Below are 17,086 nucleotides of genomic sequence, written 5' to 3' on the forward strand. Positions count from 1 at the left end.
AAACAGTCCAATTGGCAAGATCATCCTTACTTTGTAATTGCTAAATTGGAAGGGGCCATGAAGTATCATCCAATGCCTCCCCATCTGGAAAGAGCTACACTGAAGAAAGATAAGCAGAATGAACTGGGAAAATTCAGATTGTCTGGTAGTGAGCTAACTATGACGGGGGGGTCTCCTTCCCCAGAGGGAGGGGCTACATCCAAATTTAGCTTCCCAAGGACTGGAACTTCCTTTTTTCTGCAACCTGGATGTAACTTCCCATAAGGTTTCCAGATGCTAGAGCTGGCATTCTCAGACAACTAATTCCCTGCATTGCTGATGTAAAACTCAGACTGCTTCGTACCTGAGTCCAGACTCTTGATTCCCCATATAAAATGTTATTCTCATGCTTCCAGAAAAGAGAAAGAGAGAGAGGGAGAGATGGAAAGGGCAGGATCCTCTCCTGGGCCATGAAGCCAGGTGTGTATAGTAGCACCCTGACCCTTGCATCCCTCTTTGTGGGATTATGATAGCTAGGACTCATTGGTTTTCTTATACTTGTATTGTGTACATTGCAGCATTTGCTCTCACCTACTCCCCACATATCCTTAAATATCTCAGAAGATAAAACTTCAATTTGGTTAAACATTTCTGGAAACTTTTTAAAATGAACAATTACTTCTTTCCATGAATAAAATAAACACAAGCTATATAAACAGGTGAATACAAAACAAACTAATGCTTTGTATGAAATACTAAACTAATACTGAACATGAAACCCCAACCAAACCCATTGAGTCGAATCAGACTCATAGTGACCCTAAAGGACAGAGTAGAATTGTCCCACAGGGTTTCCAAGCCTGTAAATCTTTACATAAGCAGGCTGCCACATCTTTCTCCCATAGGGCAGGTAGTAGGTTCAAACCACCAACCTTTTGGTTAGCAGCCAAGCACTTAGCCACTGTATCACCAGGGTTCCTTATGAATACTGAACAAATACTAAATAAAAAAATCAAAACCAAACTCATTGCCATCGAGTCAATTCCAACTCATAGTGACCCTATAGGACAGAGTAGGACTGCCTTATAAGGTTTCCAAGGAGTGGCAGGTAGATTCAAACTGCTGACCTTTTAGTTAGCAGGCAGACACTTAAACCATTGTGCCACCGGGGCTTCATTAAACAAATACTAAATACTAATACTAAATATTAAACTAAACTAAATGCTAAACATGGTTACAGGTAGTAGGCAACTACCTTTATGCTGTGCTTAATGGGAATCTCAAAGATCTACCTTTCAAGTTTCAATATGCATTGGCATTGCCTGCCCTTCCTACCTGACCTGCGATGTCCATCATCAGTAACATTTCCAGTTAGACGATGAAGTGGGGACATTGTAGTCAGAAAACCTTTGTCCGGAGATGAAGAAGACTTGGAGGATTAAAAGCTGGAGGACTAAAAGCTGGGGGACTAAGCTCTTCCTCATCTCAGCAAGTTTGAACAAAGATTTTTTTTTCTATTACATAATTATTTATGAGTTAGAGAATATGTCCTTGAGGAGGTGGAATAAGAGAGAGCTAAATTTTGACTGTACAGAAGTGGGAAGGTCAGTAAGAATGGGACCTTGCTGTGGGATGTGAGGACACATGGGCCAGTGGTTGGGGGTTTCGAGGTTGTAAAGTGGGGAGGGAGGAGTTTAGCATATATAAAGTATATATGTTCAACCATTTCAGGGGGTGGCATATGATCAGGAACCAATGGTAGCGAAGGAAGTAGTCCAAGCTGCACTGAAGTCATTGGCAAAAACACAAGGCTCAAGGAATTGGTGAAATAACAATTGAGATGTTTCAACAAACTTTTACAAGGCTGAAAGTGCTCACTCATCTATGCCAAGAAATTTGGAAGACAGCTACCTGGCCAATCAACTGGAAGAGAGAATTTTTGTGTCCATTCCAAAGAAAGGTGATCCAACAGAATGTGGAAATTATCGAACAATATTAATCACATGTAAGTAAAATTTTGCTGAAGATCATTCAAAAGCAGCTATAGCAGTACACCAACAGGGAAATGCCAGAAATTCAAACCAAATTCAGAAGAGGATGTGTAATGAGGGATATCACTGATGATATTGGATGGATCCTGGCTGAAAGCAGAGAATAAGAAAAATGTTCTCCTGTGTGTTATTGACTATGTAAAGGCATTCAACTGTGTGGATCATAATGAGGTGTGAATAACACTGTGAAGACAGGGAATTCCAGAACACTTAATTGTGCTTATGTGGAACCTGTACATAGACCAAGAGGCAGTCATTCAAACAGATTAATGGAATAATGAGTGGCTTAAAATCAGAAAAGGTGTGCGTCAGGGTTGTATCCTCCACCATCCTTATTCAATCTGTGTGCTGAACAAATAATCCGAGAAGACAGAATATATGAAGAAGAATTGGTCATCAGGATTGGAGGAAGACTCATTAACAACCTGCAATATGCAGATAACACAACTTTGCTTGCCAAAAGCCAGGAGGACTTGAAGCACTTACTGATGAAAGGCTACAGCCTTCAGTATGAATTACACCTTAACATAAAGAAAACAAAAATCCTCACAACTGGACCAATAAGTATCATCATGATAAACGGAGTATTATGGATTGAATTGTGTCCCCCCAAAATGTGTGTCAATTTGGCTAGGCCGTGACTCCCAGTATTGTGTGATTATCCACCATTTTGCCATCTGATATGATTTTCCTATGTGTCATAAATTCTACATTAAGATGTTAAACAGGCAGGATTAGACGCAGTTATGTTAATGAGGCAGGACTCAATCTACAAGATCAGATTGTATGTTGAGTCAATCTCTTTTGAGATATAAAAGAGAGAAGAAGCAGAGAGACACGGGGACCTCATACTACTGAGAAAGTAGTACCTGGAGCAGAGGGTATACTAGATGCTCCTAGACCAGAGGAAGATTGATAACAAGGACCTTCCCCCAGAGCCAACAGAGTGAGAAAGCCTTCCCGTGGAGCTGGCACCCTGAATTCGGACTTCTAGCCTCTTGGACTGTGAGAAAATAAATTTCTTTTTGTTAAAGCCTCCACTTGTGGTATTTCTGTTACAGCAGCACTAGGTGACTAAGACACGGAGCAAAGATTGAAGTTGTTGAGGGTTTCATTTTACTTGGATTCATAATCAATGCCCATGGAAGCAGCAGTCAAGAAAACAAATGACATATTCCTCTGGGCAGATCTGCTGCAAAAGACCTTATTAAAATCTTAAAAAGCAAAGACATCACTTTGAGGACTAAGGTGAGCCTGACCCAAACCATAGTATTTCCACTTGCCTCAAATGCATGCATAAGCTTGACAATGAATAAAGGAAGACTGAAGAAGAACTGATACCATTGAATTGCGGTGTTGGTGCTAGAAGAACGAACGAACCTGTCTTGAAAGAAGTACAGACTGAAGGCTGTTTAGAAGTGAGGATGGTGAGACCTCTTCTCACGTGCTTTGGACATGTTATCAGGAGGGACCAGTCCCTGGAGAAGGACACCGTGCTTGGTAAAGTAGAGGGTCAGCTAAAAACAGTAAGACCCTCAATAAGATGGATTGACACAGTGGTTTCAACAGTGGGCTCAAGCATGACAAAGATTGTGAAGACAGCGCAGGGCTGAGCAGTGTTTCGCTCTGTTGTACATAGAGTTGCTGTGAGTCAGAACAGACTTGATGGTACTTAACAACAACACATATAAACTATTTTCCAATGTTGCCTAGGGCCAGTGCTGACTATTAAAAATAAAGATCTCTTATTTATCGTTGTACCAGTGTGTATAAACGATTTTCATATAAAATGTCTCATTTGACTCTTACAAAATTTCTGAGGTAGTCTTGACCGATATATATATATATATTTAATAATTTTTCTTATGCTTTAAGTGAAAGTTTATGAATCAAGCCAGTCTCTCACACAAAAACTCATATACACTTTGCTACACACTCCCAATTACTCTCGCCCTAACGAGACAGCCCGCTCTCTCCCTCCACTCTCTCTTTTCGTGTCCATTTCGCCAGCTTCTAACCCCCTCCACCCTCTCATCTCCCCTCCAGGCAGGAGATACCAACATAGTCTCAAGTGTCCACCTGATCCAAGAAGCTCACTCCTCACCAGCATCCCTCTCCAACCCATTGTCCAGTCCAATCCACGTCTGAAGAGTTGGCTTTGGGAATGGTTCCTGTCCTGGGCCAATAGAAGGTCTGGGGGCCCTGACCACCGGGGTCCTTCCAGTCTCAGTCAGAACATTAAGTCTGGTCTTACGAGAACTTGGGGTCTGCATCCCACTGCTCTCCTGCTCCCTCAGGGGCTCTCTGTTGTGTTCCCTGTCAGGGTAGTCATCGGTTGTAGCCGGGCACCATCTAGTTCTTCTGGTCTCAGGATGATGTAGACTCTGGTTCATGTGGCCCTTTCTGTCTCTTGGGCTCGTAATCACCTTGTGTCCTTGGTGTTGTTCATTCTCCTTTGATCCAGGTGGGTTGAGACCTATTGATGCATCTTAGATGGCTGCTTGCTAGTGTTTAAGGCCCCAGACACCACTCTTCAAAGTGGGATGCAGAATGTTTTCTTAATAGGTTTTATTTTGCCAATCGACTTAGATGTCCCCTGAAACCATGGTCCCCAGACCCCTGCCCCTGCTGTGCTGGCCTTCGAAGCATTCAGTTTATTTGGGAAACTTCTTTGCTTTTAGTATAGTCCAGTTGTGCCGACCAACCCTGTATTGTGTGCTGTCTTTCCCTTCACCTAAAGTAGTTCTTATCTATTATCTAATTAGTGAGTGCCCTTCTCCCACCCTCCCTCCCTCTCGTAACCACAAAAGAATGTTTTCTTCTCAGTTTAAACTATTCCTCAAGTTCTTATAATAGTGGTCTTATACAATATTTTTCCTTTTGCAACTGATTAATTTCACTCAGCATAATGCCTTCCAGGTTCCTCCGTGTTATGAAATGTTTCACAGATTCCTCACTGTTCTTTATCGATGCGTAGTATTCCATTGTGTGAATATACCATGATTTAGTCATCCATTCATCCATTGATGGGCACCTTGGCTGTTTCCATCTTTTTGCTATCATAAACAGTGCTGCAGTGAACATGGGTGTGCATATATCTGTTCATGTAAAGGCTCTTATTTCTCTAGGATATATTCCAAGGAGTGAGATTGTTAGATCTTATGGTAGTTCTATTTCTAGCTTTTTAAGGAAGTGCCAAATCGATTTCCAAAGTTGTTGTACCATTTTACATTCCTATCAGCAGTGTATAAGTGTTCCAATCTCTCCACAGCCTCTCCAACATTTATTATTTTGTGTTTTTTGGATTAATGACAGTTTTGCTGGAGTGAGATGAAATTTCATTGTAGTTTTGATTTGCATTTCTCTAATGGCTAATGGCTAATGATCGTGAACATTTCCTCATATATCTGTTAGCTACCTGAATGTCTTCTTTAGTGAAATGTCTATTCATATCTTTTGCCCATTTTTTAATTGGGTCATTTGTCTTTTTATAGTTGAGTTTGTGCAGTATCATGTAGATTTTGGAGAGCAGGGGCTGATCAGAAATGTCATAGCTAAAAACATTTTTCCCAGTCTGTGGGTAGTCTTTTTACTCTTTTGGTGAAGTCTCTGGATGAGCATAGGTGTTTGATTTTTAGAAGATCCCAGTTATCTAGTTTTTCTTCTACATTCTTTGTAATGTTTTGTATACTGTTTATGCCATGTATTAGGGCTCCTAACGTCCCTATTTTTCTTCCATGATCTTTATTGTTTTAGGTTTTATATTTAGGTCTTTGATCCGCTTTGAGTTAGTTTTTGTGTATGGAGTGAGGTATGGGTCTTGTTTCATTTTTTTGCAGATGGATATCCAGTTATGCCAGCACCATTTGTTAAAAAGACTGTCTTTTCCCCAGTTCACTGTTTTGGGGCCTTTGTCAAATATCAACTGCTCATATGTGGATGGATTTATGTCTGGATTCTCAATTCTGTTCCATTGGTCTATGTATCTGTTGTTGTACCAATACCAGGCTGTTTTGACTACTGTGGCGGTATAATAGGTTCTAAAATCAGGCAGAGTAAGGCCTCCCACTTTGTTCTTTTTTTTCAGTAATGCCTTATTTATCCGGGGCCTCTTTCCCTTCCATATGAAGTTGGTGATTTGTTTCTCCATCTCATTAAAGAATGTCGTTGGGATTTGGATCAGAATTGCATTAAATGTATAGATTGCTTTTGGTAGAATAGACATTTTTATAATATTAAGTCTTTCTATCCAGGAGCAAGGTGTGTTCTTCCACTTATGTAAGTCTCTTTTGGTTTCTTGCAGAAGTGTACCGTAGTTTTCTTTGTATAAGTCTTTTACTTCTCTAGAAGATTTATTCCTAAGTATTTTATCTTCTTGGGGGCTACTGTATATGGCACTGATTTGGTGATTTCCTCTTCGATGTTCTTTTTGTTGGCATAGAGGAATCCAACTGATTTTTGTATGTTTCTCTTGTATCCCAATACTCTGCTGAACTCTTCTATTAGTTTCAGTAGTTTTCTGGAGGATTCCTTAGGGTTTTCTGTGTATAAGATCATGTCATCTGCAAATAGAGATACTTTCACATTTTCATTGCTGATCTGGATGCCCTTTATTTCTCTATCTAGCCTAATTGCTCTGGCTAGGACTTCCAGCACAATGTTGAATAAGAGTAGTGACAAAGGGCATCCTTGTCTGGTTCCTGATCTCAATGAGAATTTTTCAGGCTCTCTCCATTTAGGGTGATGTTGGCTGTTGGCTTTGTGTAAATGCCCTTTATTATGCTGAAGAATTTTCCTTTTATTCCTATTTTGCTGAGAGTTTTTATCATGAATGAGTGTTGAACTTTGTCAAATGCCTTTTCTGCATCAATTGATAAAATCATGTGATTCTCGTCTTTTGTTTTATTTATGTGGTGGATTACATTAATTGTTTTTCTAATGTTGAACCATCCCTGCATACCTGGTATGAATCCCTCTTGGTCATGGTGAATTATTTTTTTGATATGTTGTTGAATTCTATTGGCTAGAATTTTGTTGAGGATTTTTGCATCTATATTCATGAGGGGTATAGGTCTATAATTTTCTTTTTTTGTGGTGTTTTTACCTGGTTTTGGTATCAGGGATATGGTGGCTTCATAGAATGAGTTGGGTAGTATTCCGTCCTTTTCTATGCTCTGAAATACCTTTAGTAGTAGTGGTGTTAACTCTTCTCTGAAAGTTTGGTAGAACTCTGCAGTGAAGCCATCCGGACAAGGGCTTTTTTTGGGGGAGGGGAGTTTTTTTGATTACCTTTTCAATCTCTTCTTTCGTTATGGGTCTATTTAGTTGTTCTACCTCTGTTTGTGTGAGTTTAGGCAGGTAGTGTGTTTCTAGGAATTCATCCATTTCTTCTAGGTTTTCAAATTTGTTTGAGTATAGTTTTTCATAGTAATCTGATATGATTCTTTTAATTTCAGTTGGGTCTGTTGTAACATTGCCCATCTCATTTCTTATTTGGGTTATTTGCTTCCTCTCCTGTTTTTCTTTTGTCAGTTTGGCCAGTGGTTTATCAATTTTGTTGATTTTTTAAAAAAAACAGCTTTTGGTCTTTTTAATTCTTTCAAGTGTTTTTCTGTTTTCTATTTCATTTAGTTCAGCTCTAATTTTTATTATTTATTTTCTTCTGGTGCCTGTGCGTTTTGTTTTGTTACTCTCTATTTATTCCAGTTGCAGGGATAATTCTTTGATTTTGGCATTTTCTTCTTTTTGGATGTGTACATTTCTTGATATAAGTTGGCCTCTGAGCACCACTTTTACTGTGTCCCAAAGGTTCTGATAGGAAGTATTTTCATTCTCATTGGATTCTCTGAATTTCCTTATTCCATCCTTAATATCTTTGATAATCCAGTCTTTTTTGAGCAGGGTATTGTTCAGTTTCCAAATGTTTGATTTCTTTTCCCTGCTTTTCCTGTTATTGATTTCCACTTTTATGGCCTTATGGTCAGAGAAGATACTTTGTAATATTTCAATGTTTTGGATTCTGCTAAGGCTTGCTTTATGACCTAATATGTGGTCTAGTCTAGAGAATGTTCCATGTGCACTAGAAAAGAAAGTATACTTGGTTGCCATTGGGTGGAGTGTTCTGTATATGTCTATGAGGTCAAGTTGGTTGTGGCATTAAGATCTTCCGTGTCTTTATTGAGCTTCTTTCTGAATGTCCTGCCCTTCACCGAAAGAGGTGTGTTGAAGTCTCCTACTATTATTGTGTCTATCTCACTTTTCAATGCTGATAGAGTTTGTTTTATGTATCTTGCAGCCTTGTTATTGGGTACATAAATATTTAATATGTTTATATCTTCTTGGTGTATTGTCCCTTTAATCATTATATAGTGTCCTTTCTTATCCTCTCTGATGGATTTAACTTTAAAGTGTATTTTGTCAGAAATTTAATATTGTCACTGCTACTCTTTTTTGATTGTTGTTTGCTTGATGTATTTTTTCCATCCTTTGAGTTTTAGTTTGTTTGTGTCTCTAAGTCTAAGGTGTGTCTCTTGTAGGCAGCATATAGACGGATCTTGTTTTTTAATCCATTCTGCCACTCTCTGTCTCTTTATTGGTGTATTTAGTCCATTTACATTCAGGGTAATTATGGTTAGGTATGAATTTAGTGCTATCATTTTGATGTCTTTTTTTGTGTGTTGACGGTGTCTTTTTCCCACTTGACTTTATGTGCTGAGTAGAGTTTCTTTATATATTGCCCTTTCCTCATATTTGTTGTTGTTGATTTTGTTTCTGCTGAGTCTGTATTTTTCCCTTGTGTTTTATTTTGATGAGTAGGATAGTTTGCCTCCTTTGTGGTTACCTTAGTATTTACTGCTGTTTTTCTATATTTAAAACTATCTTTTATTTCTTTTTATCGCCATATCTTCCTCTCCATATGGAAGGTGTATGATTACATTTCTTAGTCCCTCTTTATTATTGTAATGTTGTCTTATATAATAACATCGCTGTTACCCTGTTTTGGGCTTTTTTTTTTTTTTTAATAATCTTGCTTTGTTTTTTTTTGGATTTCCCTGTCTGGGTTGACTTTTGGTTGCTCTGCCCTGTGTCTTGGGTTGATACACCTGATATTATCGATTTTCTAACCAAAGAACTCCTTTTAGTATTTCTTAAGGTTTTGGTTTGGTTTTTACAAATTCCCTAAACTTGTGTTTATCTGAAAATGTCTTAATTTCACCTTCATATTTAAGTGACAGTTTTGCTGGATATATGATTCTTCGCAGGCAATTTTTTTCCTTCAGTTTTTTAAATATGTCATCCCATTGCTTTCTTGCCTGCATGGTTTCTGCTGAGTAGTCTGAGCTTATTCTTATTGGCTGTCCTTTGTAGGTGACTTTTTGTTTATCCCTCGCTGCTCTTATAATTCTCTCTTTATCTTTGGTTTTGACAAGTTTGATTATAATATGTCTTTGTGACTTTCTTTTAACATCTACCTTATGTGGAGTTCGATGAGCATCTTGGATAGATATATTCTCATCTTTTACAATATCAGGGAAGTTTTCTGCCAACAAATTTCAACAATTTTCTCTGTATTTTCTGTTATCCCTCCCTGTTCTGGTATGCCAATCACTCGTAGGTTATTTCTCTTGGTAGAGTCCCAGATGATTCTTAAGGTTTCTACATTTTTTAATTCTGTTATCTGATTTTTCTTCAAATGTATTAGTGCCAAGTAATTTATCTTCGAGTTCAGAAATTCTAGCTTCTACTTGCTCAATTCTGCTCCTCTGACTTTCTATTATCTAATTCTGTAATTTTATTGTTTATCTTCCAAATTTGTGATTGCTATCTGTCTATGGATTTTTCCTGCTTATTAAACTTTTCCTTATGTTCCTGAATAAGCTTTCTAATTTCTTCAGTTGGTTTATCTGTGTGTTCCTTGGCTCGTTCTGTGTATTCCCTCATTTCCTTCCTGATGTCTTGAAGGGTTCTGTATATTAAACTTTTGTGTTCTGCACCTGGTAGTTCCAGGAAAGCACCTTCATCTAGAAGGTCCCTGGATTCTTTGCTCTGAGAATCTGTTGAGGTGATCATGGTCTGTTTCTTTATGTGACTTGATATTGACTGTTGTCTCCAAACCATTTTAAGTTATTTTATTAGTTTATGCTTGCTTACTGTGTCGTAGCTGCTTGCTTTGTTTTGTTTCAGTATACCCTTATGGGTTGCTTGAGTGAGCTAGTTTGATTATTTTCGCCTTTGGATCTCTAGTGTCCTGTCCCCAGCTGGCTAGAGCTGTTATCATGTATATCAGTCTAGGAGTTCATTCAGTTTTCTTGTATGAGTTCAGCTCAGGTTTCCAGGTAGCTGATCATCAAGTGTGTGGTACGGGCTCTGTCCTACAGTCTTAGAGGGGCAGGGGTGAATGGCATATATACTGGTATCTGATTGCAGTAGGGGGTCACACTCTGAGCAAGGCAGGGGGCTGAGAACCGACCCCAAGTATCTCTGATAAAATGCGTCTCTGTTCCCTAGAGCATGCTGGTGGGTGGGTTCTGCAGAGGGACCATGGGCACCCAAAGTTTTTGGTTGTGAGGGTTAGGAGGTACCCGTTATTGGACCCCTGTTGTGGGTGGCTGGGTGACCTGAGTGGAGCTACCAGTCCTTAGGTCCCTGATGTGGGTAGGTGAGGACCTTGTTTAATAGGCAAAGTAATGTCAAACGTCAAAAACCCACCTCTCCACCACACAGCTGAAATGGTTGCAGTTTCCCAACAAGGGCCTATTCTGCCGAAATAGGCCCACACAGATGACAGATATTTTTATGCCAATTTTGAGTAAAATGTTATCCCTGATTGTGAAAACCAGTTGGGAGGAGTTAGGGCCCCTGCACAGAGCTGCCAGGGAGGCGAGCAGAGGGCCTAGACAGTAAATAGCCCAGGTCTCTAAGGTCCTCACGCAGTGCCTTGCTCACTGCCCACGCTGCTCCCAACACAACCAGCCTGTACTGATAACCTTACTCCTGGATAAGATTATCCCACAAACCCTCATACCTTGCTGTGTAGAGCAAAGGACCATTAGTTCCTGGCTGGCATCTCCAGGCCATCTCAAAGGTGTAAAAATCTCTCCAATATCCTGCTCTATTTTGTATCCTGCTTCTGGAATATAAACTATTGATTCTAGAAAAAAGAAGATAGAAGACTATTCAGCAAGATTTAAATTTGATTGGTGATTTTTTAATATACTTGAGCAGAAATGTATATCATCTTTTGACTTCTACATTTTTTTAAAACATACTTAACTATGTTAAATTTAGTGAGAATGAGAAATACTTATTATGAATTTGAACTGAAGAAGCAGTGGAATTGGGCTGACCCTTTTGAAAGGTTGAAGAGGATATTTAGTATTAAAATGGAAAGGAAAATCTTGCAGCAATTCTGTGTCTGTTTTTTTTGTCAAAGTTTAGGTCTTCTAAATACAGATCAGATATTTCTACCCTTTCTTCTTCTTCTTTTTTTTTTTTTTTTTAACTGTTCATCTGTTTAACACTTCTAACAATCAGGTAATCTAATTCATAAATATAGAAAAAATTTTTTAACAAGCATTTTATTCAACATTCATTGAGCAGACACTATGTGTAAGACACTATACTGGCCACTTAATATGCTGAGAAAGATAAGGTGCTGGACATTCCCTCAACTGTAAAAATATTCCTGCTGAAATGTACTGAGCTGTGTGTGTTTGCATGTGTGCCTATACACACACATCATCAGAACATCCATCAAACTATATGAATATTGGTTATCTCTTGGTGATGGAAATAAGTGTACTATTTTCTCTGGGTTTTCCAAGTTTTTTTTTCCTTAAGCATGCATTGCGTAAATAGAATATGTGTTTGTTTAAAAAATAAATTTCTAAAGTCAGTTGCTTCTTCTCATAGAGTCAAGTGAAGAATCGAAGTAACTATCTGTTTCGTCACATTCAGTTGCCTCAATTCTTTTTCCCACAGTATATATACAATAGATTCTTCCTCTTGGCAATGCAAGAAGGAAGGAAAAATATAGGCCACCATACTTTCTTCTTTTGGATCTTGAAAATATTATAAAGTGATCGTCCAGAGCTCAATGTTAAGTTATCTAGTGATTTTACATTAATTTTTATTTTTCTTTACTTTCCTGGCTAAATTAGTTTCAATAGTAACTGGTATTAACCTTTAGGAAAACAGTTGTTTCTGGTTAAGGGGAAATAGGCCTGAGATAATTTTCTTTCCTCCATTTGACCCCCTATGGTAGTCTACTGGAAACCCTGGTGGTGCAGTGGTTAAGTGCTATGGCTGTTAACCAAGAGGCCAGCAGTTTGAATCCGCCAGGTGCTCCTTGGAAACTCTATGGGACAGTTCTACTCTGTGCTATAGGGTCACTATGAGTCAGAATCGACTGGATGGCAGTGGGTGTGGTTTGGATTTTGGTAGTCTACTACCTTGCCATCTCTCAATCCAAAACTTTGACATCAGAGAAGAAGCTGAAAGTAAATTAAAGTTATCAATATCAGGTGAAAAAACCACTACAACAGGACTGTTATTTAATCACTTCTCCCATTTTCCTATTCTGGAAAGCCTGTTCCTAGTCACTTTACTAATCAAAGCCCTATTTACTCTTCCAGACTCAGCTGACACCCTGCCTCCTCCAGGAAGTTGAATTGCTTGGGACCATGTTGATCTCACCACTTCCTTACCTTATAACTCTTCTCACATCCTAAATGATTCAAGTGTCTAAGCTTTGTTACCAATAAAACTGCTTTGATACCTTGTTCCTTGGGTGGTACAGACAGGGTTTTCTAATTCTTTTGTACTGACAAAGTGCAGAGCATGGAGAGCTGCATTTCTCAAATTGTGTCTTAGGAAAACTACAGCTCTGAGAGACTTTAAAGGGCATTCCTTGTGTCCTTGTAGATGACAAAAACAAACAAACAAAACCAAAAAACTCTGGTCCTGTTTAGGAAAACTGGGCTAAACAAAGTTAAACATTTGTTTCTATAGCAGAGTTTCTCAGAATCCTTAATAAGCTGAAGTGAATTATGATGCTTCAAAAGGGGGGTAGAGTTTGAAATTGCTCCTAGATGTATTTGACAATGCAAAGCTGTCCACCTCCTGTGGAAATGCTATTATACTAAAGTTCTCTGTTATACAGTCTGGGACATACCAATAAAGAGACTTCTTTGATTCTTGTGGAATCGAACTAAGACCTACTCTTTGGTGAAAATTAGGCACCTCCAGGTGTGACGTGAATTATTTCAGTTATTATGATAACCAGCATGTCTAATTAAAGTTAAAAGATGAATAGTTAAGTCCCCTTTTCGGGAATATTCTTTACTTTCACAAAAAGATGCTGCAAATAGCAGGATTACTGGTTAGAGTCATTTTTCTTTTTAATTCCTCTGCTAAATATTTGCTGAATGAATGGATGAGTAAAATAAATCAATGAATTCAAGAATATGATGCACAACTATAACAGAACTTTGTAGAATACATGGTAAAACTAACAAGCTGAGTGGTTCCTAGCAGCCACATCTAGGTCACCATCTGGAGTGGTGGCTGCAGTGGATCCCAGAAGATTGTGAGAAGAGGGTGGGCCTGGAGTGAGCCTGGAATAAGACTAGCCATCTGGGGGCAAAGCTGCTCCATATCTAAGGGCAGAGAGCTTAAAACGAGAATCTGAGTATATGTTAAAGAAATGCTGGTAAAGATCCTCTCTATTTCAGTCTCCTGTATTCCTTTTAAAACTTAAGAACAAATTAAAAAAAAATGAATGCCTTAAAGTGATTTACTTACCTTTAAATCCTAAATGGATATGAACCTGTCCTGTAGTTTACAGAGCTCGAGGGAGATACGAATGGCTGAAGTTTACTGAGGGATCTATGCTGGCTAATATATCTATCGATAGGTATCACTTACCATCTCCAGGGTCTACAATTTCAACTGTTGCCATTTCTGGAAACTCCAATGCAGCCATGACAGGGTCTGACAGAATGATCTGGAAGGTCTCTCAAGCCTCGTATTCATTGTCAGATATAATTCTCACCCTCCATGTGGCTGTAGTCTGTCCAGGATTGAACTAGACCAATTGCTGGGCCTTTCCTTTAAAATTTTTATCTTTTTTTGCAGTTTCATCTTTGGTTCCAATGGCTGAAAAATATCAGGAAACTATAAATATAAAGCTAAATGACTGAAGGAATATTCTTCTTAAGTAGTTTCTATTGTTGATGAAAAGAGCCCTGGTGGCACAGGGGTTAGGAGCTAAGGCTGCTAATCAAAAGGTCGGCAGTGTGAATCCATCAGCCCCACTCCTTGGAAACCTTATGGGACAGTTCTAGTCTGTCCTATAGAGTAGCTATGAGCTGGAATCGACTCAACGGCAATGGGTATTATTGATAAAAAGTAGTGATTAACCTATTGATTATGTTATCAAGTATGGAAGGAGAGCTGAGAGAAAATAGAGAATGGTCATTAACCTGTTTGTTATTTTAACAAATATTTACTGAAGGCCTCTGACGTGCCAAGCTTTGCCAGGTGCTGAAGAATCAAAGATGAGTGAGAAACTGTCCCAGGCCCCCCAAAAAATCACAGTCTGAAGAAGAAGACACTGGAATGTAAAGTCAGTAGAGGCAGAGATTTTTGGCTGTTTTGTTCCCTGATGAATACCTGGTAACTAGGACACTGCCTGGCACATGGTAGGTATTCAATAACTTTGTTGAGTGAATACCTTGTATATGATAATTCCAATTTCCACAGTCTTTGGGGGAATGACTCTGTAGTTTGTTTCCTCATGCAGGTCCTCACTCATGGTGGCTTGTTTCCTTGTATGCTTAGTGATTTTTGATTGTGAAGAAATTGCTAGCAATTTTCCAGACAAGTAGGGCAGTGTCAGTGGAAATAAAGAGGGGAAGATTAGTGATCTGTTAGGAAATAGGGCTTAGTGATTTACTGGAGACTGAATGACCGCAACAAAATAGTGTTAAAAATAACCAATGTGAGATCTAAGGGTGAAAGTTGTTACCCCTTCCAGAGTGAATAGGTCCTCCCTCACCTCAAAAAGTTCAAGCAGCATTCTAGTATTGTTTGGTTTTGATTTTAACTTCCCAATGAAGACTGAATGAAGGAAGAATACCCATGCTTCACCACTTGAGGTCTCATTATAGTTTAGGCTCTTTAATTTTTCAAATGTGTGAAATCAAATATGACCTGACATCAGCTATTGTGAAAAACTGCACATAAAATGAGATTAAGAGCCCCTTGTGCCAATTTCTTTGCTTCTTTCTCAGAGAATCTGATGCTTTATAGACAATACCCAAAGCTGCAATGTGAGAAAATAATTTCCAAGGTAGGATAGCTAATGTTGACTTTTTAAAAGTGTCAAAGAAAGCCAGCATTAATCCTAGCTTGCTAACAGAGTGAATATCTGTTATTTAGTAAAAACCTTGTCTGACCATGTGTTGGAAGTAAAAAGATAAAGAACAGTGCGTGGCGTCCTCAGCCACAGCTTAAATAGAGCCAGGTGGCACTACCATGTGGCTCGAGTAGGCACGTGGCTGTTAGTTTTTGCTGAGCATCAGCTCTGTGCTAGGTGCTGAGGATGTAATACTGAATTAGGCACAGCCACCACTAGAAAGGAGCCCTTGTGACCCACCGATGAAGTGAAGCTGCTAGCCTAAAGGTCGGCAGCTCAAATCCACCAGCTGCTACTTGGAAACCCTATGGCGCAGTTCTACTCTGTCCTATAGGGTCACTATGAGTTGGAATTGACTCGAAGGCAACAGTTGTTTTTTTTTTTTTGCCACTAGAAAGATAAACAGATGAACAGGTGATTTCGATTCTATAGGGTCACTATGAATGAGTCGAAATCAACTCGAGGGCAACGGGTTCGGTTTTTGGTTTATGGAATAATAACGGTAGTTAACATTTACTGAGCACCTACTATGTGCCAGGGAATATGCTACGTCGATTTGCAGGCATTATTGTATTTACTAATTCACAAGCAAAACTTGAGGTGGCTACTTTACAGGTAAGGGAACTGAGGCTCTTTTGAATGTCACAAAAATGAGGAAGTAACAGAGTGGGAATTCAAACCCCACAGTTTTTGTTGCTGTTTTTCTTCTAGATTTTGTGCTTAGGCCACTAAACACAGTGTAAGGTGGGATGAGGGTACAGGGAGGCTTTCTTGAGCAAAGGTAAAATGTTTTGAAGATTCATTTCCATGGTTTTGACATGGTTTTAAGTGGTGTTTTATAGATCACAAGGGCTGACTGTAGTTCTCTCAACAACCAACGCTGGGTGAACCATAGGCTCCATACTATTCTCTGAGATGGGCGTAACCAAAGACGTAACTCCTGCCCTGAAGGAGCTAGAAATCTACGGGGAAGATGGTGGGCAAAGAGACGTCTGCTGCATGTCAGGGGATGCTAAGTGCTTCGAAGAACATAACGTGGGGGAGGGGATAGTGTGGCAGAGGGGCTGGCTCAGATATGGTGGCTGAGGAAAGTCGCCTGAGAGGGTTAGTTAATCAACAAACCTTCAAATTATTCTGGGCAAAAGTACGGTGTTTTTCCTGAGCCAGGATATGAAAATAGGTCTTGACTTAATAACCCAAATCTTGTGCCCATAAGAAGGCCCCAAGATAAAGAATTGTGGAGGCAGAACCCCGCAAGAGAAAGTAAGCATGTTTCGGCTGAAGTTTCTGGCAGCAAGTTTCATGGTGTGTTGATAGAGTAACCTGGGGCGAAGACCGAAGCTGAGCGCCACCCAGACATCAGGGTGCTCTTTGGCTGACCTCTTCTCCTAGGAGACCAGTCCCACCTAGTCCTGAAGAAGGCTGGAGAAGCTGGGATCTAGAGAGGAGAGTAGGAAATAAGACTTTTTTTTTTGATTGCCTGTTCTCTCCTCAGTCCATTTCCTTCCTCAGTTTTGGTATGTCTGCCGGACTCTGAGCAGGGGAAATTCATAATGGTCGCTTGTAAAAAAAAAAAAAGGGGGGGGGATACAGACCCCTCTGTGTCTCATTAGTAGGCTGTGAAAAAAATCAGTGCAAA

At 39.3% G+C, this 17,086-nt stretch overlaps 1 protein-coding gene across 1 annotated transcript in view; it reads right to left on the reverse strand.

Annotated features, from left to right (window-relative positions):
• FREM3 (FRAS1 related extracellular matrix 3) overlaps window positions 1-17,086 on the reverse strand; it is a 118,447-nt gene that overhangs the window by 36,468 nt on the left and 64,893 nt on the right. The window contains 2 exon segments of the mRNA XM_003417532.3: window positions 11,056-11,181; window positions 13,956-14,186. Coding sequence (XP_003417580.2) covers window positions 11,056-11,181; window positions 13,956-14,186 — 357 coding nt within the window.

The sequence above is a fragment of the Loxodonta africana genome, chromosome 13 (assembly GCF_030014295.1).
Source record: "Loxodonta africana isolate mLoxAfr1 chromosome 13, mLoxAfr1.hap2, whole genome shotgun sequence".
NCBI classification, from domain to species: domain Eukaryota; kingdom Metazoa; phylum Chordata; class Mammalia; order Proboscidea; family Elephantidae; genus Loxodonta; species Loxodonta africana.